This window comes from Neofelis nebulosa, chromosome 2, assembly GCF_028018385.1.
Source record: "Neofelis nebulosa isolate mNeoNeb1 chromosome 2, mNeoNeb1.pri, whole genome shotgun sequence".
Taxonomy (NCBI): domain Eukaryota; kingdom Metazoa; phylum Chordata; class Mammalia; order Carnivora; family Felidae; genus Neofelis; species Neofelis nebulosa.
The window spans coordinates 149,839,106-149,865,521 of NC_080783.1; the positions used below are offsets into that span (position 1 = coordinate 149,839,106).

The 26,416-nt window shown below is 35.1% G+C and overlaps 1 protein-coding gene across 5 annotated transcripts in view; it reads left to right on the forward strand.

The window, feature by feature from the left end:
• The window catches only part of COL24A1 (collagen type XXIV alpha 1 chain), a 403,184-nt gene that overhangs the window by 313,166 nt on the left and 63,602 nt on the right, over positions 1-26,416 (forward strand). For all 5 annotated transcript variants that reach the window (XM_058716744.1, XM_058716741.1, XM_058716742.1 and 2 more), the window contains 5 exons: positions 4,124-4,177; positions 17,131-17,184; positions 17,296-17,349; positions 23,570-23,623; positions 24,752-24,859. In XM_058716744.1, coding sequence (XP_058572727.1) covers positions 4,124-4,177; positions 17,131-17,184; positions 17,296-17,349; positions 23,570-23,623; positions 24,752-24,859 — 324 coding nt within the window. The remainder of the gene's footprint in view (positions 1-4,123; positions 4,178-17,130; positions 17,185-17,295; positions 17,350-23,569; positions 23,624-24,751; positions 24,860-26,416) is intronic.

Sequence of the window (26,416 nt, forward strand, 5' to 3'; positions counted from 1 at the left end):
GTCTCCCTGTCTCTCTCTCAAAAATAAAGAAACATTTAAAAAATTTAAAAAAAAAGACCCATCTATATGCTGCCTACAAGTGACTCACTTCAGACCCAAAGACACACACAGACTGAAAGTGAAAGGATAGAAAAAAATACTCCATTCAAGTGGAAATGAAAAAAAAAAAAAATAAACCAGGGGTGTCATATCAGATAAAATAGACTTTAAAATTAACACTGTAACAAGACAAAAGGAAGGGCACTACATGATGATAAAGGGTTCAATTCAACAAGAGGATATAACAATTATAAATATCTATGCACCCAACTTAGAAACACTTAAATTTAAAAAGCAGATATTAACAAACATCAAGGGAGAAATTGATAGTAATACAATAGGAGTAGGACACTTTAATACTCCACTTACGTCTATAGATGGATCATCCAGACAGAAAGTCAATAAGTAAATAGTAACCTTAAACAACACATTAGACCAGAGGGACCTAATGGGTATATACAGAACAGTCCATTCAAAAACAGCAGAATATGCATTCTTCTCAAGTGCACACAGAACATTATCTAGGAAAAATCACATGTTAGACCACAAAAAACATCTTAATAAATTTAAGAATATTGAAATCATATCAAGCATCTTTTGTGATCACAATGATATGAAACTAGAAATAAATACCAAGAAAAAAATGGAGAAAATATACAAGTACATGGAAGCTAAACAACATTCTGCTAACTAAACATTAGTTTTGTTTGAAGACAAATGGAAATAAAAGCACAGCATCCCCAAATCTACTACAAACAGGTTTGCCAAGAAATTGGCCAACCTAGAAAAAAAAAAGATAAAATCCTAAACCCTTATAATCTTCCAAAACTGAATCAGGAAGAAATAGAAATCTGAACAGACTGATTACTGGTAATGAAAATGAATCATAACCAAAAAACTCCCAATAAACCAAACTCAGGGACCAGATGGCTTCACAGGTGAATTTTTCCAAACATTTAAGGACGTGTTTATACCTATCCTTCTCAAACTATTCAAGAAAAATTAGAGGAAGGAATGCTTTCACATTCATTCTATGAGGCTAGCATAGAAAAGACAGTACAAAACTCAACTCAACAAAACTCTCAAACTATTCAAGAAAAATTAGAGGAAGGAATGCTTTCACATTCATTCTATGAGGCTAGCATAGAAAAGACAGTACAAAAAAGGAAAGTATAGGCCATATCCCTGAAGAACATAGATACAAAAATTTTCAACAAAATATTAGCAAAAAAAAATTCAGCAATACATTAAAGGGATCATATTCCACAATCAAATAAGATTTATTCCAGGGATGCAAGGATGATTCAGTATTTGCAAATCAATTAACTTGATACACCACATTAACAAAATGAAGGCTAAAAATCATGATCTTCTCAATAGATGCAGAAAAAGCATTTGACAAAATTCAACATCCACTTATGATGAAAACTCTCAATAAATTCCTTAACATAAGAAATGCCATATATGGCAAACCCACAACTAGCATCATACTCAATGGTGGAAAGCTGAAGCTTTTCCTCCAAGATCAGGAATAATAGAAAGATGCCTACTCTCAACACTTTTATTCAACATAGTACTGGAAATGTCAGCGATAGCAATAAGAGAAGAAAAGAAAGGAAAGACATCCACATTGGTAAGACAGAAGCACAACTGTCAACATTTGTAGATCACATTATACTGTAAATACAAAATAAAGACCACCAAAAAACTATTACAACTACTAAATTAGGATACAAAATGAATATACAGAAATCTGTTGTATTTCTATACAATAAAAACAAATTATCAGAAAGAGAAATTAAGAAAATGATCTTATTTATAATTGAAGAAAAATAATAAAATATCTAGGAATAAATTTAGCCAGGGAGACAGAAGACCTATTTTCTGAAAACTATAAGACATTTATGCAAGAACTGAAGATGACAAAAATAAATGGAAAGATACATTGTTTGTGGATTGGAAGAATTAATATTGTTAAGATGTCTATGCTATCCAAAGCAAGCTCCATATTCAGTACAATTCCTATCAAAATTCCAATAGTATTTTTCATAGAACTAGAACAAATGATCTGAAATTTGTATGCAATGACGAAAGACCCTGAATAGCCAAAACAGTCTTGAGAAAGCTGCAGGTATCATGCTGCCTGATTTCAAACTGCACACAAAGCTGTGGTTATCAGAACAGTTTGGTACTGGCACAAAAAGAGACACATAGGTCAATGGAACAGAATAGAGAGCCCAGAAATAAACACACACTTATATGATCAATTAATATACAATGGGGAAAATATAATCTTTTCAATAATTGGTGTTGGGGAAACTGGACAGCTACATGCAAAAGAATGAAACTGGGCCACTTTTTTCCATTACATGCAAGAATAAACTCAAAGTGGATTAAAAACCTAAATGTAAGACCTGAAATCATAGAACTTCCAAAAGAGAACAGGCATAAACTCTGGCACATCAGTCTTAGCAGTATTTTTGTGGTATGTGTCTCCTCCGGCAAAGGCAATAAAAGCAAAAATAAACAATTGGGACTACATCAAACTAAAAAGTTTTTTACAGTAAAGGAAATCATCAACAAAACAAAAAGGCAAATGGGAGAAGATATTTGTAAATGATATATCCAGTAAGAGATTAATATCCAAAATATATAAAGAACTCCTACAACTCAACACAAATAAACCAATCTGATTTTTAAAATGGGCAGAGGACCTGAATAGGCATTTTTCCAAAGAAGACGTATAGAAGGCCAATAGACATATGAAAAAATGCTCAACATCACTAATCAGGGAAATGCATATCAAAACCGCAGTGAGATTTCACCTCATCGCTGTCAGAATGGCTAGTATCAAAAAAGAACAAGAAATAACAAATGTTGGTGAGAATGTGGAAAAAAAGAAACCGTCATGCACTGTTGGTAGAATATAAATTGGTGCAGCCACTACGTAAACCAGTATGGAGATTACTCAAAAATTAAAAATAGAAATACCACAGGATCCAGCTATTTGACATCTGGGTATTTATCTGAAAAAAAAATTGAAAAACATAATATGAAAAGATACATACACCTGTATCTTCATTGTATGTATGTTCATTGCAGCATTGTTTACAATAGCCATGATATGGAAACAACCTAAGTGTTCACTGATACACAAATGGATAAAGAAGATGTATATATATACACACACACAAAATGTAATATTACTTACCCATAAAAAGAGTGAATTCTTGCCATTCATGACAACAAAAATGAACCTAGAGGGCATTATGCTATGTGAAATAAGAGAGGAACAAATTGTGTATTATTTTACTTACATGTGGAGTCCAAAAAACAAAACAACACAAAACAGAAACAGATTCATAAGTACACAGAACAAACTGGTGATTGCCAGAGGGGAGGGTATAAGGAGGTGGGTGAAATAGGTGAAGGGGATTAAGAGTTATAGACTTTCAGTTATAAAATACATAAGTCATGGGGATGTGAAGTACAGCATAGCGAATATAGACAATAGTATTATAATAACTACATATAGTGACAGCTGGTGACCAGACTTATTCTGGTGATCATTTCATAATGTGTATAAATGTCAAACCATTATGTTGTATGTCTGAAACTATTATAATATTGTATGCCAACTGTACTTCAAAATATAAAAATAAATCAATAAAAAGATTATTAAATTGATCTTCTAATTAATGGAATTGATTACATGGCTGAATGATCCAGATTAAATCTTTTTCTATCATTTTAACATTAAGTAAAAATGCAAGCTAATTTGACATCATGTATAACATACTTCATCCATCTGAAAATTCATAATGTTTAAGTGGAGTTCATTTCTTCAATATTTTTCCTAGCAAGATCATTATGAGATTCTCTTCAAATAATTCAATGCTTATGATGTTCTTAATGTTATTGATATTCAGTCTTTTGAAATATATTAGTGGAACTAAACAAATAATTATACATTTGGTTTCACATTTTTGGGGAAAAAAATATGCCACACTAACTGTATTATCTGCATTCACAAATACTTGGATCCAGCTGTGGAACTGATTATTTTTGCATGTGGTCTCTGTAGGGTCCTGTGGGGGAACAAGGAGAGAGAGGAGAGCCTGGAGCAGAGGGCTATAAGGTAATTACAGCAAATTTCACACCTTGCTTCTAAATTGAATCAGTGTTCTCTGGTGGTTTTGCTCAGTTTCAAATGAAAATAAGCATCATTGAGTTATGAGTAATATCTTAAGGTTTTGATCCCAGAAGAAGCCTAGTTCTTTGTACTTTCTGTTCCTTTTTTTCTGGACTCATCTTCACCTCCTCCCATTGCTGCTTTTTTCTCATCAGATCTCAGCTGAAATGTTACTTCGGGAAAGGCCTTCTCTTTCTATTCTTCACATTGCATCATATTAGATTTACTTCATGATATTTAATGCCATCTATATTATCTAACCACTTTTTTTATATACATTTGGTTTTTTGTTTAGTGTCTTGTCTTTCCCTACCAAAAAGTAAGATCCATGAAAATGAGACTCTTGTCTGGCTTTTTCATCATTATATACCCAATTTCTAGAACATAATGTTCCTGATGTATAGTAGGAATTCAATAGGGTTGTCAAATAGGTGGATGAATGTCATTATATTCTCAAGCCTTCTGTCAGTTTTTGTCCTCTTCCACTCTTAGAAGGATTTTATGAGACCAACTTCATCAGCCAAAATTGTATTAGATTATGTATAGAGTTTATTCCATGTCATTTTTATTAGCATATTTATGTTTAGGATGTTCTCTATTCCTGTCTTATCTCTCTTCCCTTCCTGTTTATAGTGTCAGTTGCTAAACAAACTGGTCATCTGATAACTCTCTCCCTATAGTTTCTATGTCATTCATTTTCTCACAACATTCTGTGCATACTCACAATATTATCTAAACTTTATCTACATAAATCCTATCTTTCCTTCATAATCTAGTACAGACTCCCTTTTCCTAAGCTCACCCTAACAGTAATCTTTCCATATTCCTCAGTCCTATAATATTTATTATTTATAGAAGTTATTCAATAGAAATATTTTACCATCTTATGTTGCTAATATATTTGCTAATTATTTTTAATGTGCAGATATCTTAGCTCCCTAATTTGAATATGACCTCTCTCTTTCTTCTACAATGTTTTGTTCTGAGTTTTGTACATAATAGTATATAATATGTATATAAACATAATTCATTTTTAATAGTGAATTGATGGGTTGTTTGATCCAATATACCCCTCTCCCATGTAAAATATCAGTGGCCATATTTGAAATGAAGACTTAAATAGCCAGATTGAATGGACAAACTGGTAGGTAGGTAACTATCATCAATATATTAATTTCCTCAAGCCTGAAATCTGAAAAATCAACTTTCACTTCCTAAAATTCTCTTTGAAGTAAATGTTGAAGGTCACTCTAAATGTTTGTGAAATTGTTGTGGTGGCCATCTTGTACTTCTTCTATTATTTTTTGAATGTCACATAATTCTGTTTCCAATTTACATAACATTTGGATCTATAAGTGTTTCTTAATCCAAGGAATTCAGTGTATTTAGGTTCTTTTTGGGTTGAGAAGCCAACCCACTGCTTCCAGAAAAATTTGAAAAGCATCTTAAACTTCCTTAGCTTTTTTTTTTGCTTGAAAAACAACATGACTCTATTTTTTTTAGTTCATTTTCAGTTTTTTTTTCATTTTTTTCATTTTTTCATTTTTAAAAATTTACATCATTTAACAACTTTTAAAATTTAAAAGTTAGTTAACATATAGTATAATAATGATTTCAGGAATAGAATCCAGTGATTCATCATGTACTTATAAGACCCAATGTTCATCCCAACGAGTGTTCTCCTTATTGCCCCTTGCCCAATTAGCCCATCCTCCCACTCAAAACCCCTCCAGCAACCCTAAGTTTGTTCTCTATCTTTAAGCATCTCTTATGATTTGTCTCCCTCCCTGTTTTTATATTATTTTTGCTTCCATACCCTTATGTTCATCTGTTTCATATCTTAAATTCCACATATGGGTGAAGTCATATGATATTTGTCTTTCTCTGACTGAATAATTTCACTTAGCATGATACACTCTAGTTCCATTGCAACTGGCAAGATTTCATTCTTTTCCATCGCCGAGTAATATTCCATTGTATATATATACCACATCATCTTTATTCATTCATCAGTCAGTGGACATTTGGGCTCTTTCCATACTTTGGCTATTGTTGATAGCACTGCTATAAACATTGAGATGCATGTGCCCCTTCAAAACAGCACGCCTGTATCCTTTGGATAAATTCCTAGTAGTGCAGTTGCTGGGCCTTAGGGTAGTTCTATTTTTAATTCTTTAAGGAACTTCAACACTGTTCCAGACACCAGTTTGCATTCCCACCGAGGGTGCAAGAGGGTTCCCCTTTCTCCACATCCTCACCAGCATCTGTTGTTTCCTGAGTTGTTAATTTTAGCCACTCTGACTGGTGTGAGGTGGTATCTCAATGTGGTTTTGATTTGTATTTCCCTGATGATGAGTGATATTGAACATCTTTTCATGTGTCTGTTGGCCATCTGGATGTCTTCTTTGGAAAAGTGTCTATTCATGTCCTCTGCGCATTTCTTCACTGGATTATTTGGTTTTGGGGTGTTGAGTTTGGTAAGTTCTTTATAGATTTTGGACACTAACCCTTTATCTGATAGGTCATTTGCAAATATCTTTTCCCATTCTGTTGATTGCCTGTTAGTTTTGTTGATGGTTTCCTTTGCAATGCAGAAGTTTTTTTATCTTGATGAGGTCCCAGTAGTTCATTTTTGCTTTTGTTTCCTTCCCTGCGGAGACATGTCAAGTAAGATGTTGCTGCAGCCAAGGTCAAAGAGGTTTTTGCCATCTTTCTCCTCTAGGATTTTGATGGCTTCCTGTCTTACATTTAGGTCTTCCATCTAATTTGAGTTTAATTTTAAGTAAGAAAGTGGTCCAGGAGCATTCTTCTGCATGCCACTGTCCAGTTTTCCCAATACCATTTGCTGAAGAGACTGTTGTTTTTCCATTAGATAGTCTTTCCTGCTTTTTCATATATTAGTTGGCCATATGTTTGTGGGTCCATTTCTGGGTTATCTATTCTGTTGCATTGATCTATGTGTCTGTTTTTGTGCCAATATCATCCTTTCTTGATGATTACAGCTTTGTAATACAGCTTGAAGTCCAGAACTATGATGCCTCCAGCTTTGATTTTCTTTTTCAGGATTGGTTTGGCTATTGAGGGTCTTTTTTGTTCCATACAAATTTTAAGATTGTTTGTTCTAGCTCTCTGAAGAGTGCTGGTGTTATTTTGATAGGGATTGCACTGAATATGTAGATTGCCTTGGAAAGTATTGACATTTTAACAATACTTATTCTCCCAATCCATGAGCATGGAATGTTTTTCCATTTCTTTGTGTCTTCTTCAATTTCTTTCATAAATTTTCTATAGTTTTCAGTGTATAGATTTTTCACCTCTTTGGTTAGGTTTATTCCTAGGTATATTATGGTTTTTTGGTGCAATTGTAAATAGGACCAATTCCTTGATTTCTCTTTCTGCTGCTTCATTATTGATGTATAGAAATGCAGCCAATTTCTGTACATTGATTTTATATCCTGTGACTTTGCTGAATTCATGGATCAATTCTAGCAGTTTTTTGGTGGAATCTTTTGGGTTTTCCACATAGAGTATCTTGTCATCTGCAAAAAGTGACAATTTGATTTCCTCCTTGCCGATTTGGATGCCTTTTATTTCTTTGTGTTTTCTCATTGCTGAGGCTAGGACTTCCAACACTATATTGAAAAACAGTGGTAAGAGTGGACATACTTGTCATGTTCCTGACCTTAGAGGGAAAGCTCTCAATTTTTCCCCATTGAGGATGATATTAATGGTGGGTCTTTCATACATGGCTTTTATGATCTTGAGGTATGATCCTTCTATCCCTGCTTTCTTGAGGGCTTTTATCAAGAAAAGATGTTGTATTTTGTCAAATGATTTGTCTACATCTATTGAGAGGATCATGTGGTTCTTTTTTTTTAAATGTTTATTTTTGAGACAGAGAGAGACAGAGCATGAGCAGGGGAGGGGCAGAGAGAGAGGGAGACACAGAATCCGAAGCAGCTCCAGGCTCTGAGCTGTCAGCACAGATCCTGACGCGGGGCTCGAACTCACAGACCACGAGACCATGACCTGAGCCGAAGTCGGACGCTCAACCGACTGAGCCACCCAGGTGCCCCGAGGATCATGTGGTTCTTATTCTTTCTTTTATTAATGTGATGTATCACATTGATTGATTTGTGGATATTGAGCCATCCCTGCATCCCAGGAATAAATCCCACTTGATCATGGTGAATAATTTTTTTAATGTATTGTTTGATCCAGTTGGCTAGTATCTTTGTTGAGAATTTTTGCATCAGTGTTCATGAGGGAAATTGGTCTGTAGCTCTCCTTTCTAGTGGGGTCTTTGTCTGGCTTTGGAATCAGGGTAATGCTAGACTCATAGAATGAGTTTGGAAGTTTTCTTTCCATTTCTAGTTTTTGCAACAGTTTCAAAAGAATAGGCATTAGCTCTTCTTCTTTAAATGTTTCCAGGTAAAATTCCAGGCTTTCCCCTGGAAAGCCATTTAGCCCTGGACTCCTTTTTGGGAGGGTGGGGGGAGATTTTTGATTACTGATTCTATTTCTTTCCTGGTTATAAGTCTGTTCAAATTTTCTATTTCTTGATGTTTCAGTTTTGGTAGTTTATATGTTTCTAGGAATTTGTCCATTTCTTCCGTATTGTCCAATTTATTGGCATATAATTGCTCATAATATTCTCTTATTATTATTTGTATTTCTGCAATGTTGGTTGTGATCTCCCTTCTTTCATTCGTGATTTTATTTATTTGGGTCCTTTCCTTTTTCTTCTTGATCAAACTGGCTAGGAGTTCATCAATTTTGTTAATTCTTTCAAAAAATCAGCTCCTGGGAGCACCTGGGTGGCTCAGTCGGTTAAGTGGCTGACTTCGGTCATGATCTCACGGTCTGTGAGTTCAAGCCCCGCGTCGAGCTCTGTGCTGACAGCTCGGAGCCTGGACCCTATTTCAGATTCTGTGTCTCCCTCTCTCTGCTCCTCCCCTGTTCATGCTCTGTCTCTCCCTGTCTCAAAAATAAATAAAACGTTAAAAAAATTTTTTTAAAAAATCAGCTCCTGGTTTCATTGATATGTTCTACTTTTTTTTTTAATTTCTATATTATTGATTTCTGCTTTAATCTTTATTATTTCCCATCTTCTGCTGTTTTCAGGCTTTATTTGCTGTTCTTTTTCCAGCTCTTTAAGGTGTAAGGTTAGGTTGTTTATCTGAGATCTATCTTCCTTAGGAACACCTGGATTTCTATGTAGTTCCCTCTTATGACTGCCTTTTCTGCATCCCAGAGGTTTTGGGCTGTCATGTTATCATTTTCATTGACTTCCATGTACTTTTTATTCTCCTCTTTAATTTCATGGTTAACCCATTCATTCATTAGTAGAATGTTCTTTAATCTTCAAGTATTCGTGGTCTTTCCAATTTTTTTCTTGTGGTTGATTTTGAGTTTCATAGCATTGTGGTCTGAATATATGATCAGTCTGAATATATGATCACGGTATGATCTTGATTTTTTGTTCTTGTTGAAGGCTGAGTTGTGTCCCAGTATGTGATCTGATCTGGAGAATGTTCCATATGCACTCAAGAAGAATATGTATTCTGCTGCTTTAGGATGAAATGTTCTGAATATATCTGTTAAGTCTATCCAGTCCAGTGTGTCATTCAGAGCCATTGTCTCCTTGTTGATTTTCTGCTTAGATGATCTTTCCATTGTTGTAAGTGGGGTGTTGAAGTCCTCTACTATTATGGTATTATCATCAATGAGTTTCTTTATGTTTGTGATTAATTGATTTATATATTTGAGTGTTTTCACATTGGTAGCATAAGTGTTTACAACTGTTATATCTTCTTGATGTATAGACCCATTATGATATAATGCTTTTCTTCATCTCTTGTTAGTCTTTATTTTAAAATCTAGTTTGTCTGATATAAGTATGGGTACCACAGCTTTCTTTTGGTGACCATTAGCATGATAGATAGTTCTCCATCTCTTTACTTTCAATCTGAAGGTCTAAAACTCTTGTAAATGACATATAGATGGATCTTATTTTCTTATCCATTCTGATACCCTATGTCTTTTGATTGGAGCGTTTAGTCCATTGACATTTAGAGTGAATAGTGAAAGACATGAATTTAGTACCATTGTGTTGCCTGTAGAGTTGGAGTTTCTGGTGATGTTCTCTGGTCCTTTCTAATCTTTGTTGCTTTTGGCCTTTTTTGTTTTGTGTCATCTTTTCTCCCCTCAGAGAGTCCCCCTTAAATTTTCTTTCAGGGCTGGTTTAGTTTAGTTAACTCCTTTAGTTTTCGTTTGTCTGAGAAGCCCTTTATCCCTCCTTCTATTTTGAATAACAGCCTTGCTGGATAAAGAGTTCTTGGCTGCATATTTTGTCAACTTACCATGTTGAATACATCCTGCCACTCCTTTCTGGCCTGCCACGTTTCTGTGGATAGGTCTGCTGTGAACCTGATCTGTCTTCCCTTATAGGTGAAGGACTTTTTTTCCCTTGCTTTCATAATTCTTTTCTTGTTTGTGTATTTTGTGATTTTGATTATGATATGCCTTATTGATGGTCGGTTTTTATTGAATCTAATGGGAGTTCTCTATGCTTCATGGATTTTGATTTTTGTGTCTTTCCCCAGATTAGGAAAGTTTTCTGCTATAATATTCTCACATAAACCTTCTACCCCTTTTTCTCTCTCTTCATCTTCTTGGACTCCTATGATTTGGATGTTATTCCTTTTTAGTAAGTCACTGTGTTCTCTAATTCTTGTACCATGCTTTTTTGCATTAGCTTCCCTTTTTCTTTTTCCTTTTTTTTCTTTTTTTTTGCTTTATTATTCTCCATAATTTTCTCTTCTATATCGCTGATTCGCTGCTCTGCTTCATCCATCCTTGCTGTTGTGGCATCCATCTGAGATTCCATCTTGGTTATAAACTTTTTAATTTTGTCCTGACTAGATTTTACTTCTTTTATCTCCGCGGAAAGGGATTCTATGCTTTTTTCAACCCCAGCTAGTATTCTTATTATCATCGTTCTAAATTCTAGTTCAGACATCTTTCTTATATCTCTGTTCATTAAACCCTTGGCTGTCAATTCTTCCTGTTCTGTCTTTTGGGGTGAATTCCTTAGTTTTGTCATTTTGGAGGAAGAAAAAGAATTAATAAAGTAAAAAATAAAAATGAGAAAATGAGAAACAAAAAAATACATAAATAAAGGAAGCTAGATCCTAGGTGTGTTTTGGTGGTTGTTGAAAATTTTTGATATAATAGAGAAACAATAGGAAAGAAAATGAAAAAATAGTAAGAAAAGTTTAAAAACATAAAAAACGTGTATATAATAAAGTAGAATAAAATGAAATGAAGAAAGTGGAATAGAATAAAAAGATTTACAAAAAAATAAAAACATAGTAAAAAGACTTAAACATATTTTTTAAAAAGAAAATAAAAATAATTTTTTCTCTTTCTCTATCCAAGAAAAAGAAAAGAAAGGAGAAGGGGAAAAACAATTTAAACAACACAGAAGCAAAAAAAAAGAATAGATAAACCAGGAAACAGAATGAAACCTGAATGAAGTTACATCCAGTTTCTCCTAGAACTCAAACTATGAAGCACTCTATAGTCCATACACTAAGCACATGGAGTGACTTGTGCTGGTCTTCTAGGGGGCTGCACTTGGAGGTCACAGTTGGGTGGGACTTGTTGTAACAGCTCCATTCTTCGTTAGGTGGCACTGCTCAGCTTACTGGGGTGGATTGGTGTGGCGTGCATGCCCGTGTGCACGGGCAGGGGCAGTGGAAATGGCTTCACCTAACTTCCTAGTTTTTAGCACAGAAATTTTGTGCTCTCACCGACCCACAATCAAGAACCCCTCCTTTGTCTCAGGCTTCTGTCCATTCCCCACTTATACCCTGTCCATGTCCAAGTCATCAGCCTGTTAGGCAGCACCTCCCTTCTGAGTTTTATCTCAGATGGGGATGTGTTTCCAAACCCCTCATTTCAGAGAACCCTGCAGGTTGGACCCACTCTGACCCTCTGGGGGAATGTCTCACTGAGCAATGGCCAGCTTGCACCAGAATGTGTTCATGCAGTGGTGCAGCAGCGGAGGTTCAGAGATTATGGCAAATCACAACATACAGCCAGAGCCAGGTTTCACTGCACTCTGGTGTCTTTGTCCCAATATCAGCAAATGAGGCTTCTCTCCAGAGTCCACTGGGAACTTTGCCTGTGGGGAGGCCATATGGCCTCTACCAAATGCACTCAAAGCAGGGGAACCCCTTCTCCCCTTGTGGCCCACAGATCCCTTGAACCTCGCTGTCTGCTCCTGGGGATTTACTCAAAACCAGAGCACTGCCAGGTATTGAGCTCCAGAACTTCCAAATCTGTGCTCCACTGTTTATAGATTCCTAATGGTATTGTAACCCTCCCCTTTCTCCCCAGCAGTGGTTTTTAAGAACAGATTTCTTGTTCAGTCCCTTGTCAGTGTTTCCACTCTTTCCAGCTACTTTTGGGGGGAGTGCTTTTCCTGCATGATCCTAGTGTGCTGTACGCTCCCCCTTTTCCTTTCTCTGTTCTCTGTCCAGAAAAACACCTCCTTACCCTCTACAACTTTTTCTCCCCCAGTTCACCTCTTCGCACCGTGTACCTGCTGAGTTCTGTGGCTCAAGTTATGCAGACTGTTGTGTTAATCATCGGATCAATTTCCTAGGTGTTCAAAATGGTTTGGTGCTGATCTAGCTGCACTTCAGCGATGAGACAAGCTGAGAACTTCTATGCTGCTGCGCCATTTTGGAAAACCCCTTCCTTAGCCTTTTCTGTGCATAACTTCACACATTCTCAGGAAAATCAAGTTCTTGCAATATCTTCTTTTGGCCTCTACCAACTATGAAATATTTGGTTGCTAAACTAGCAAATTTACTGGCAAACAAACATAAATATTCTTTTGGAAGAAGAAAATAATCTCTTCATCTGGCTAGCAGAAGAGAAACCCGGCCTGTCTTATTCTGAATAGTCACACCTTATTCAGAAATCCTTCATCAGAGAACTTCTTCCTGGGCTCACTGTGGAACCAATTTCTCCTTCCTTATTCCACAAATATTCCTGATTATGTTTTCAGTTGTCAATATTTCATGAATTAGTTTGATCCACATCTTCCTTTATGTCTTATTCTATCCTATGTCCTTAGTCTTTAGAGGTCTTTTTGTAATTTGTTGGTGGTTTTATTCTAAACAAGCCATCATGAACCAGGCAGCCATAATAATTTTATTGCTTAAACATCTGAAAGCCATGAAATCTCCACACTTGTCCCCTGCCAGGTTTTCCAAGCACAGGTTTGATTCATACAGGGGAACTGTGCTTTATTTATAGTTAGATTATTCTGTTGTAGCCTCAGGTGAAATTTTCAAATGTTTGTTTTTCTATCATTTTAAAGTGTATATACTATCATTTCACTGTGGTAAACTAATGATTAACATTATCGTCAACCCTTCTTTTAATTGTACTAAAATATACATAATATAAAATTTACCATTTTAACAATTTTAAAGTGTACAATTCAAAGATATTAGTACATTCCCAATATTGTACAACCATCACACGCTACATAATTCCAGAACATTTACATTACCCTAGAAAGGAAGCCCCATACCCATTAAGCAGTCAGTCTGTATTTCTCCCAGGCTTTGGCAACCATTACTCTGCTTTCTGACTCTATTGACTTATCTCTTCTGGATATTTCATATAAATGGAATTGTATAATATATAGCTTTTTGTGTCTGGCTTCATTTCACTTAATATAATGTATTATATTGTAATCGATGTTGTAGAAAGTTTTAGTACTCCATGCCTTTCTATGACTGAATGATTATCACCAATCTTTTTAAAAACATTTTTATATTTACAAATGTTCTTACAATTGTAGTGAGCTCACAGTTATCTTTTGGGATTAAAAAAATTGAATGATAATGTAGATTTGCTTCCATTTTGCCATGAACAATTAGAAATTTTTTAAAATCTTGTTCACCATCCTTTGTTCTTTTTTCCTCTTGAAGAAACTGAGAATTACAAAAGTCATGTGTCTTGCTCATTATCATCAATAAATACTTATTAGTAAGTACTTAGTACTTATTAGGAATCATTATACATGACAGATCTTATGTGTCATGCATAATAAAATCTCTGTCCACTCATCATATATTTGAGTGTCTGCCATGGGCCAGGAACAGAGCTAGAAGACATAAGTATAATACTGGATACCCCAGATACAGTACTTGCCTCTGTGTACATCACATGTAGAAGACATATAATAAGAACATTTAATCAGCATAAAAACAGATATAGTAAATTATAGTTGTCATCCAGAAAACTATACATCCCAAAGGTCGAGATAAATTCATGTAAGGCTTGAGAAAGACAGAAAATATAGTGGGAATAAGCATATTATACTGTCAACATCTGCTTTTTAAAAATATGAGCAGAAATATACAGATACCCAAGATTAAATCAGACTAAATTTGTGTGAGATGAAGTCCTATAAATACATGGAATAAATTATGTTCTAGCTCAAACTACATTTCACTTTGGTTTGGTCAGTTTTATCATCCTCCCCAAACTTGATCATATTCTTTCTATGTCTTCAATTCAGTGAATGCTACCATCAGACATTAAGGTGTTCAAGCCAATAAATGAATAGTCCTTCTCTCTATCTTTCTGTCCATCTCTGTATCTCTCTGTCCCCCTCTGTCTATTGCTCTCTCTGTGTGTCTGTTGCTCTCTATTTCTCTCCTTTTGTTTCTTTCTGTCTCTTTATCTCTCTTGTTCTCACCCTCCTCTCCTTTCTCTCTCCTCTCATCTCTCAAATGTAATTGGCCATTTCTTTTGACCTTAGATAGCTCTGGAATCTAGCCATTTTGCCCTACTTTAGTTTAGGTTTCATCATTTTTGTCTGAATTATTGTAATAGCTGCCAAACGAGACTCCCTATCCCTAGTCATAGCCCTCTCAAATCCATTCTCCACTTAACATGTTCTGTCAGATAAATCTTCATTTATTCCCCCATGCTATCCACTCTGTCAGAATATCTTCTTTTTACTTTACTGCCTGGAACACCCATCCTTCAAGATTCAGCTTATCATCACATCAAAGTCAATCACTTCCCATAACCTTGCCTACATAACTTTATAATAATATTTACTACATCATATTTAATTTTTAACATTGCAGAAAATGGCCTTTCTCAATTTTTATTGAAGTAGACAGAACTAGAGGAATTACAGTGAAACTTCTAGAAAGCAAGTTTGTTTTTAGTGAGATTTGTATCCAGACTTCACAAAACCAGGAGAAGCTATTGGCTATTCTATGACCATTCTAAAAAGGTCTTTATAAAACACAGACAAAAATGGTGGCAAAGTCACAACTGGCCATCATGATCTTGAGTTTTATAGTTTGCTCACCTGTTCACTCTCACTACGTTGTGTAACTTCATCCTTTCACCAATCACTTCTCTCCTGAATTCTGCTTCATCAATGACTTATAATAGTCATATATACTTACACCACATTTCCTCTTGACTGACCTGATTCTGTTATTGTTGACTCTGCTCATGTTTTGCTAGTAAGGCCATGTGTGGTAATGGTATTCTCTTTAGTTATGCCCACGTTCTATAGAAAGCCTTCCAAACAGTCTTTGTCTCTTGGCAATGTTCACTCTGTTAAATAATTCTTTCTTTTTTTTTTATCAGGAGGTTGAATCTTAAAACCACAAACAGTTGCCTCAAAGAATGCAAACAAAGAGAGCTTAAACTGATCTTTCTGTGAGATAAATATCATTAGTCTATATAGGCAATCCTTATTTCTCCTAGTCCAGAAAAAGGAGATGTGCCTACTAACTGTTTTTTCTATGGCATTCTTTCTGTAATACACAGAGTAGAAGGAAAGAAATTCTAAAGTGAAAAGGATGGTAGGGAAGGGGAAGAATGAGACTGCATGCAGAATTCTTTATGCATAATCTGACATGCCCTTGGGTTGTTGCTAGTTTCTATTTACACACTTGAAAAGGGAAATGTGGTAGGTCAGCATTCCTTCCTAGGAGGACTAGGGTGATGACAGACTGCTGAATATCAAAGTCACTTGATGTGTCTTGGCATTATATACATTAATGACTCCCAATTTTCAATACTAAATTTATCCAAGTAGTATGAACTTAGTTTGTAAAAATGGAGACCATAGTACACTTCTACAATAGGAATAGGCTGAAAAAGGAAATTTGTTCTCAAACTTTTTATTTCTTTGGTTATTTACTGTCTTAGTTTCCTGACCAGAATTATTATAAACTGGGCAGTTTCAAACAACAGAAATTTATTCTCTCCCAGTTCTAAATACCAGAAATCTGAAACGATGGTGTTAACAGACCTTGCTCCCTCTGCAGTTTCTAGAAGAGAATTCTTCCTTTCCTCTTCTAGCTTCTGATGGCTGACAATGCTCCTTGTGGCTGCATAGCTCCAGTTTCTGCCTATGCCTTCACATGGCCCTCTTATTTGTTGTTTGTATCTATCTCTCTCTTCTAAGGGTACTTGTCATAGGCCATTCAGGATAATCTCTTTTTAAGATCATTAACTTAATGATATCTGCAAAGACCCTTTTTCCAAAAAAGATCATATTCACAGTCTGTGGGGTTTAGGGCATAGAGATCTTTAGGTGTACTACCATTCAACCTACTATGTTGACCTATGTACAAAACAAAACAAAACTTTACAGGCTTTCTCAATTGTTATAATATCCAGTGGCTATTATGTTCTGTAATATTTCTGAAAAAGAATCATAATTTTTGATATTTCAATTGAATTTTGTAACATTTTGCTACCATTTTAAGTGATACTACCCTATTCTCTGAGTTGCATGTCTCTATTTACTCTAATAATATAATCTTTTCTATTCCTAGGGCCACATGGGTATACCAGGACCAAGAGGTGCTACTGGACAACAAGGGCCCCCAGTATGTTTTGAGAACGTTCTTTGTGATTCTGGCATTGAAAAAAAATTAATGTTAATATATCTTATTTGGTGTCTGTTTTTTATGTGATTTCTCTTTGGTTTCTTATTAAAGGGTGAGCCAGGTGACCAGGGTGAACAAGGACTAAAAGGAGAGAGAGGATCTGAAGTAAGTTGAAATTATTTAAGATAATTTGAAACTTACTGTTGGTTTGAGAGAACAGGGACATAGGAGCTGCCGTTTATCATAACTTAAATGATCATTCACCCTTCCAGAGCAAGGATCACTGTAGGCCTCTAATCAGAGTATTTGTCAATAATTGTGCTAAAACAAGATTATTGATTAAGTTCATGTGTTTTGACTGCCATCCACATTTCCCTTTACCAGCAGCCTTCTGGTAAAAATTGCTTAAGGTTGTCCCAAACTACTCCTCTTTCCTTGGGATTTCAAGCAGAAGTACCAATAGGCCTTAAGACCAGCATTGCAAAGTGAAACCCTATCAGTCAAACCTACTTAGTTGTTGTAGTAGAGTAGGGGGAGAAATAGTTTGACTATGTGACACAGACTCACAATTGGTTTAAAACACTTTTTTTTTCCATAAGTCAGTTATCTGTTATCAAACAAACTAAAAATGTATTAGCTTATTGGATGTAGTCTCTTTCCCTGTGCACTGATAGATGTTGCCTCAACCTTACTGAAGGTTGTTGCCTTATAACTTGCTTTGTGATTTGTACCATCAGTTTACTGCTATCCTGCATTTCATGGCATTCTGATTTCACATGCTATTGATCTTAAATAGAATTCTTAAAAAATTTTAGTGTAATCTTAATAATAAATTAGGTGAGAATGGATAAAAAGTAATGAATTTGAAACCACATTTCCCCTAATTTGTTAAGCAATCTTCACCCATACTTGGTGCTTCCTACTTAAAGGAGTAATAAAATTGAGTTGAATCTGATTTTACATAGGTGTTCACTCACCTTAAAGCCATTTTTGAATGGTCTTGACATCTACCTAATAACTCTTTGTCAGGTTCCTTAATAAATAAAAACTAATAAATAAAAAATAAAAATATCCCATGGAAGGCAAGCCTTAACAAGAGAAAACACACAGAGAGAAGATAATTGTCTCATTCACTTAGAATTTTTTAAAAGTTTATGTATTTATTTTGAGAGAGAGAGAGCACATGTGTGCATGAATAGGGGAAGAGCAGAGAGAGGAGAGAGAATCCCAAGCAGGTTCTGAGCTATCAGCATGTAGCCAGAAGCAGGGCTTGAACTCACGAACCATGAGATTATGACCTGAGCTGAAACCAAGAGTTGGACGCTTAACCATCTGAGCCACCCAAGCACCCCTCCTCCCCCGCTTAGAATTTTTAACACCAAAATTGGAAAAAGGAGTGGAAACAGCTAGGAACCTAGAATATTGCTACTGCCTTCTTGTGACTTGCATTAAGTGCCTAAGGATGCAAATGCTCCCCCAAGGTTTGATCTTAGAATTAGTACTTTCATATTCTTAGTATTTTCTTTTTCTTTTTTGACATATCTCAGGAAGAAGAAATGTTTTGGTATTTATTAGTATCTGTTAAAATTATGCCAGTGAAAATCATATATTCTTACTAAACAACTACATATCCAGCCTATGTGGTCAACTTACCCTGGGTATCAGAGACAAAAGATTCTGAGAAGCCATGGTTTAAATTCTGTATAATTCAAGGGAATTAGTTCTTTCCTGCCTTGGCCAATGCTGACATACAGTTCAAGGTTACATTAAAAAGCCTCTTAGGTGCTCCTGCATGGCTGTCGGTTAAGCGTCTGACTTCAGCTCAGGTCATGATCTCAGGTTTGTGAGTTCAAGTTCATGATCTTGCAATAGGTGAGTTCAAGCCCTGCTTCGGGCTCTTTGCTGACAGCTGGGAGCCTGGAACCTGCTTCAGATTCTGTGTCTCCTTCTCTCTGTTCTGCCCCTGCTTGTGCTCTCTCTCTCTGTCAAAAATAAATAAACATTTTTTAAAAAGAATTTAAAATAGTAATAATTGCTACAAGAATTATCATTGACCATGTATTATTCACTAGGGACACCTTCAGTGGTCAGGTGGATCCTGTCCAATTACTGTCTTCTTGTTTTTGCAAAGCTTTAAATTTGTTTTTTAGGTTTAGAAATGGCCCTTTAAAATCATCTGGACCCCCCTCTCATTTTACAGATGAAGAAATTTAAGCCTCAAACAGATTGAGTTACCTAAGATCACAGAATTAGTTAACAGAACTAACAATAGAAACTTTATTTCTTGACTCCCAATATTATACAAAAGCCTGCTATTACTTTGAAATCTTTTATGATTAATTTTACTTAACCATCTAACTTATTCATTGGGCTCTCATTCATGACACAGTAGAGAGAAAGAACAAGTCAAATCCAATAGCAGAACCACTACATTTTCAAAAAGATTTTTGTAATTTAAATGTAGTGAACTGTCCTATAATGGCTTTCCAAGACTAAGACTCAAGCCAAAATCTTATTTTTCTTCCAAAACAAAATTCCAGATTTTAGTGAATTGAAATTTCTTGGTTAGAGAAAAAGAAGAGAGAGAAAGAGTATAATTATTGCCTAACTCTAAATCTGTGTTTGTATTGTAAATCTGTCCTAACAAAGTTAGAACTAGCTAAGTATTGAGGTAACTATCCTTCAACTTCATTTAAATAACAGGTTTTGGACTATGATGACACATTTTTAAAATGTCCACTATCAAATAGGAAAGGCAAACGATTTTTATTTGTAGTCTTTAGAGTGAGCATAAAATTGTGCTTTTTCTTTTGTCTGGCTTAGCTTTGAAAAACATGATGGCCTATTTGAAATCAGATCCATTTAAAACAGTAAAGTCTATGTATTGATTTATGAGGTACTTAATATTTAAGTAGAATAACATGAGTAAGTTAAGTTTGAAAGTAGCATTAGAATACTTCTAGCTTTACTATAGTTGAGTTCTGGGTATTAGTTGAAGAGTGACTTTCTTTTCCTTCTTATGATAACAACTCAGTCATGTACCAACACCTCATATAACAACATATTATCTTTGTCTTTGGCCCAAATCTATAATTTCCTACAAATAAGAGACTACCTCTCCGTAGGATTAATGTTTAGTAATACCTGGCTCTTAATTTAGTTATAAGCCAACAATTCCGTTTTGAGATTTTTTTTTAATGTACAGTTTTTTTAAAGTATCAGTGTTCTACACTTTATTGATCTTTATACATTTAAAATCTCCACTGTTAGACTATGGCTTTTCTAGCTGGCCTACTTCCTTTTAGTAGGATGACAATAATTGTAATAAGGAAATCTTTCCTGATTTGAACATCTCGAAACAGCAGACACTACAGTTTTGTTATTTGTTAAATACTTTTTGTCTTCAATAGGCAGGTTTTACCACAATTGTCCTATTACAAGTAGCAAAGTATACTTAAAAATAATTTTTATAGTCATACTTTTTCTTTTGTGTTATTCTATTGGAGGCTGCTTCCTGATGCCCATCCAGGTCTGATTAACATCCTAGTTTTCATGATAACAGACCCATACATGTAGATTTCAGTGCACAACATTTAGCTTTTCTGAAATAATCCCCAACATAATGGTCATCCCAAAATGTAATCAGTCTGTGATGATATGTGAATCTCTTTGTTTTTATTTTGTTATGTAAGCATTTGGAGTAAAGCCATTACTTACATGCATAGTATGTCTGAACCTTAAGTCACAAACTCAGGTATACTAAAAATATAATTTTGTTTATGTTCTTTATGATGGAACTTAACATCCATCCTGAGTGCCCATCCTGCCTGGTGGTAGAAACCTAATTGGTAGAACATTCTAGTCAATTAACTGTCTTTAACTCCATCCATACAAATATCCTGCGTTTGATTTAGAGTTTTCCTATTCATTCTCTTGTCAAGTCTGCAGTTACATTCTGGGTGGCAGTGGTGGGGAAGAGGAATGGAAGGTGAGTTTGGTCTTCAGTCATTTATTTACACCAGTATACACTGAAATGCACATCATCCATTTAGGTCCTTAGTAGCCATCATCCCACCATGTTGACATCTACCTTGGCCCTCCTTGCAGAAGTTCTTTAATCCATGCTGGCATGTATAGCTATTTTCTGTATACAGAAAAGGTACAAAGTCTCTTTTATATAGGCCTTTAAGAGCTATCTGCTTCTGTTCTTGGCCACGTGGAAATGTATTCTGCTAATCCCCATACCATGCTGGGTGCTCGTGGGACTCAGACTTTCTCAAGCCCACCAGCCTAGACATCCCAATGTAGAAATTTCTACTCTACTGCTGACACTCAGTGCAGTTCATGTGGACTTCTGAATGAGGACTTTAGTCTCCCTAGCCATAGTCTCTGTGCCCAAATTCCCATACTTATCTGAGGGTATTATTGCTTCCCCCACACCAGGACTTGAGGGCAGAGTGAGGTATAAAGGGCCCTTCTCAGAGATTTCTGTCAGTGTCAAACAATCTTGCTTCTCTTATGCTTTTGTTTTTACCTTTCACCAACTTGAAGATATTTATATCCCCTTAAGTAGAAAAATTTTTCTCTTATACTATTATAATTCTAAATCTGTTCTTTATGGCATAAATTGTATGACTGGACTCCTTTGTCACCTTGGTTTTTGATACTCAAATATAGAGTTTTCATATTTAAAAATCATTTTTTTTCGGTTGAACATCCAACTTTAGCTGGGGCCCTGATCTCACGGTTTGTGGGTTCCAGCCTCATGTCAGGCTTTGTGCTGACGGCACAGAGCCTGTTTCAGATTCTCTGTCTCCCTCTCTCTCTGCCCCTTCCCTTCTCATGCTCTCTCTCTCTCAAAAATAAATAAACATTGGGGGAAAAGTTATAAGATTTAATAAAAAATAAAAATTAGGCTTTCTTTTTAAAAATGTATTCTTCTCAAAATATTATATCCTTCTAAAATTATTACCTCACCATGAGTTTCAGAAGACTATGTTGAAATCCATAAGCTAAGGGAAAGTCTATTTTGAAAATCTAAAATCTAGAGCAGGTCTATCACTTTGCATAAAAAGAAATACTGTGAAGGAAAAAATACTCTGGCTAACATATTTGAATATTATCATAGTTCATATACTATTTAATTAGTGCTATTAGAGATAACTGAAATCACAAGTTTTTCAGTATTTAAAATCTTGTAGTTTTATTTTATTTCTTTATTGTGTCCTAAAAGGTATATTTTATTTTAGAGAACATATGTTCCAGAAATTTCTTCTCCTTCAACTTAACTCAGATCATCTACTGTTTCATTTTCTGGTTTCCTCACCCTTAGAAAGACTTTATATTAGTGACCTTTTAAGTCAAGTAAAGTAGTTCTCCAAGTTGGAGGTAGAACTCTTGTTCCATATAGCTTCCCATTATCAAATTCTAACAAAGTTAGATTTTTATCTCTTATACAAAATGCCCTTTTTTTCTATTACTGCATATACTATTTCTTCTTAAAATATTAAGTTCATTTTCAGAAGATGTAATATGTTATGAAATTATTTACTTTGTTGTTCTCAAATTGAATCTTTGGCACAATTTATCTGAAATTTGAATAACTTAACATCCCGTTTTGGTGGAATTATCCTGTTTGTGACTTCTGAGAAATGTGTCTGGTAATGACAATATGCTTCTTTTTCTTATTTGTGAACTAGGTCACTCTTTTCCACATTTTTCTTTTTAAAATAATTTTAGGATATCATCACAATAATGGCATGATTTGCAAGGGCAAAATTCCTAACTATCCTGGCAGACCAGTTACTGCTGAATCAATTATGATTTAAAACATCTCCCACATGGAAAAACAAAGAGTTCCGTGGGAAATAAATATCTTTTCTTTGATTCACAAGTATGTTCTTGTCTATGCTTCCAGATAAGCACATTTTAGGCTATTGGTTCATGTCCCTTACTACACTGTGAGTGCCTTGAGATCAGTAACTTTGACTTTGCATTCCCAACAGAGCACAGAGTACCTGATACATAAAACTTGGTAAATATTTACTGAATTAATAAATCACTTTGCCACTTTCAATAGGAAGACAAAGGCTCTGTCTGAAAAGGTGGACATTTATTAAATAATATTTAGTTCCCTTTTAGAGCCAGTATTTAAATTTTTATACCATAGAATTTGGAGCTAGATGGAAATTTATAGATTATCTGGTCAAACTCTCATTTTCAGATAAAGAAAATGACTCCCAGGGAGGTTAAATGACAATCTCAATGATATACAGCTAGTTAGTGGCATTACGTGCTGTGGCATCCAGGTCTCAGGGTTCTTTTCTATGCCTTCAGTTTAATTAAGTTTATTACAATTAATTACAGCTGTGCTTCACATTTTTAGGGTCCTAAAGGGAAAAAAGGCACTCCTGGCCCTGCTGGGAAACCTGGGATTCCTGTAAGTAATAGACCCTTTTCATCTTTCTTGTTTTTCTAAATAGAATTGGCAACTTCAGCAAGCAGAAAGGTTTGGGGCCAATTATGACAAGTGTTGGATAAATCAGCTTGTCTTCAAAAAATAATTTAAGCCCACGCTGGAACACAGAGGGAACAAAATATGACCATGAGTTCAAAACCAAGCTTGCTGTACAAATACAAGTCTCAGCAATTGAAGGATGCTATTTTCCGGTGTTATGGAGCTCTCTCTGTGGACTCATGCTACTCTCTGATCATGAACCACTGAAAACAGGGAACTGGAAATATAACTAAATGATTGGTGAGAAAGGTCAGAGATCTTCAAGCATGAATAAAAAGCCTAAGCTGGATTGTAATGGAAGGACTCAGCCTCTCAGTTCCCTGGCAAGTAGAACAGAAAGTCTTAGAAAAGAATGTTTTAAATCATTTCATCACAGAATAAAGATTGATTTTACCTTAGCCATCAGCTTCCTCTAGGCAGGCAAATATGTGTTGACTGGCTTATTAGCAGAGACTTACTTCCTGCTGGTCTTCCCCAGCCAAGGGCGAGATGTCTACTTTGGGTGGCCTGTGTTGGCTCAAAAAAGAAGAGAAAATGAACACAAAATATAAGCACATTCAGACCAGAGATTAATATAGGTAATATCCACTTACCTAAGAGTAGAAAAAAAATGTTCAGACCTTTATTCAGTCATATAATCATCTATTTCAAAATGATAACAAAAAGAACTGTAATTTGTTTCTTGAGAAAATAATATGGCATGAGGTTTTGCAGATAGTAAATGATAGCTGTTTCCTATGTTGACAGATGCATATAGCTGACTTTTCACCATAGCTGGGTAAAACATGGGCCAGTACAATGAAAAGTATCAGAGAATTACACTAAAGCTGAAAAGCTTACACAGCACATTTTAGTTAGCTTGGTGGCATTTCTGTTTAGGGAACTTTTAAAGAGTTACCTGATCTGTGGAATCCAAAAAGGAATTCAGGAAACAGGAAAATTTATCCTGGGGCAGGGTATTAAAAATGTAAACATCCCCCTCCCAAAGGTAATTGTCATTTAAACATTTGTACAGCATCTGTCTATAATCCATGTAATTTAATTACCAAGGGTCTTCCAGGCCTACCTGGGCCAAAAGGCATGCAAGGATACCATGGAGCCGATGGCATTTCAGGAAACTCTGGAAAAGTTGGGCTACCAGGAAAACAGGGACTTCCTGTGAGTAGAATGAATATCTCTTTACTTTTTGTTTCTTATTTATAAGTGTCTTTTTGCTAGACCATATATATTTTAGCTTTCTTAGTTTTGATACTGTCTCAGATTAGCCAATCACTGCTTTAATAGTTGTTTTGGAATTATGTTTATGATCTCCAGGGAATGTCAATGAGTACATTCTCTTGCATATTTTATATCTAATAACTCATATGTAATATATGCCATTTTTGCACATATAAAAGCTTATAAATAAGAACCATAAAGAAGCACAATTTTAGGGACTACACAACCCAACTGTGTTTTGAGTTCATCAAATATCTTAAGCCACCTTTGGAACATTGAAGGCAGCTTTGGTACTACAAAGCAGAGTTCAGTAGTTGCAACAAAGACCAATGGCCTCACAAAATCTAAAATATTTACTCTCTTGCCTTCTACAGAAAAAAATTGTTCTGGTCTGTTTGTATTGTCACACTGTTCTTATTCTATGGCTTTGCAATGTGTCCTCATATTTAATGGGGCAAGTTCCCCTTCTTTACACTTCTACCCCCATACATTTGAGATTAGATTTGCTGGGTTTCTCTAAAAACAAAACAAAAACTTGAATTGTCATTGGGTTTGTCTTGAATTTATAGCTTTATTGGGAGAAAATTCATAACTTACCATTTAGTTAATCAAATAGATGAAATATTTATTCTTATAATTTTCTATTGTCCTATAATGAAATATTTCCATAATAATAACAGCAAAAGTTCGTATAATGCTAACTATGTGCCAGGTACCATGATAAAGTGTTTGACTACATCAACTCACTTAATCTTTACAATCTTATAAGATATATACAATTACGATCCTCATTTTATGCATCTAGAAACTGAGGTCAATTATACCTCAGTTTAAAAAAAATACATACATACCTACATACATTCTGAGGCACTGAGATTATCACTTTCAAGTGTCTCATAGCTAAAAGACAGCCTAACTCCATATTCTTTGCTCTTATCAATATGGAGTATTGCTTCTTAATAAAGACTTTGTGTATTATTTTTTATTTTATTTTCTAGTTAGTTATTACTTGTTTAAAGAATGTCACTAATTCAGGTTATATTCTATACAACTGGATTTTTTTAATTTCTAATAATTTGCTTTTGTTTCTATTGGATTTTTAAGACAGATAATATCACCTTCAAATAATGGCAGATTGATCTCTTTCCTTACGTTCACTTCTTTTTCCTTCCACATAAGTTGGTAGGGACCTTCAATACTATGTTAAACAGTAGTAGCAATAGGGGACATTCTTCTACTGCACAGATCTTAGAGAACGCATCTAAAATTTCTCCGTTAAGAATATTTGCCATCTTAATTCTGTCTTTTCCTTGTCTTATATTGTCTTATTTCTTTTCTGTCTTCTTTTTTTTCTTTCCTGATTTCTATACACTAAATTTTCTTTTGCTGGTTTAAAAATTGCCCTTTCTTGGGGTGCCTGGGTGGCTCAGTTGGTTAAGCATCTGACTTCCGCTCAAGTCATGATCTCCCGGTCCATGGGTTCGAGCCCCAGGTCGG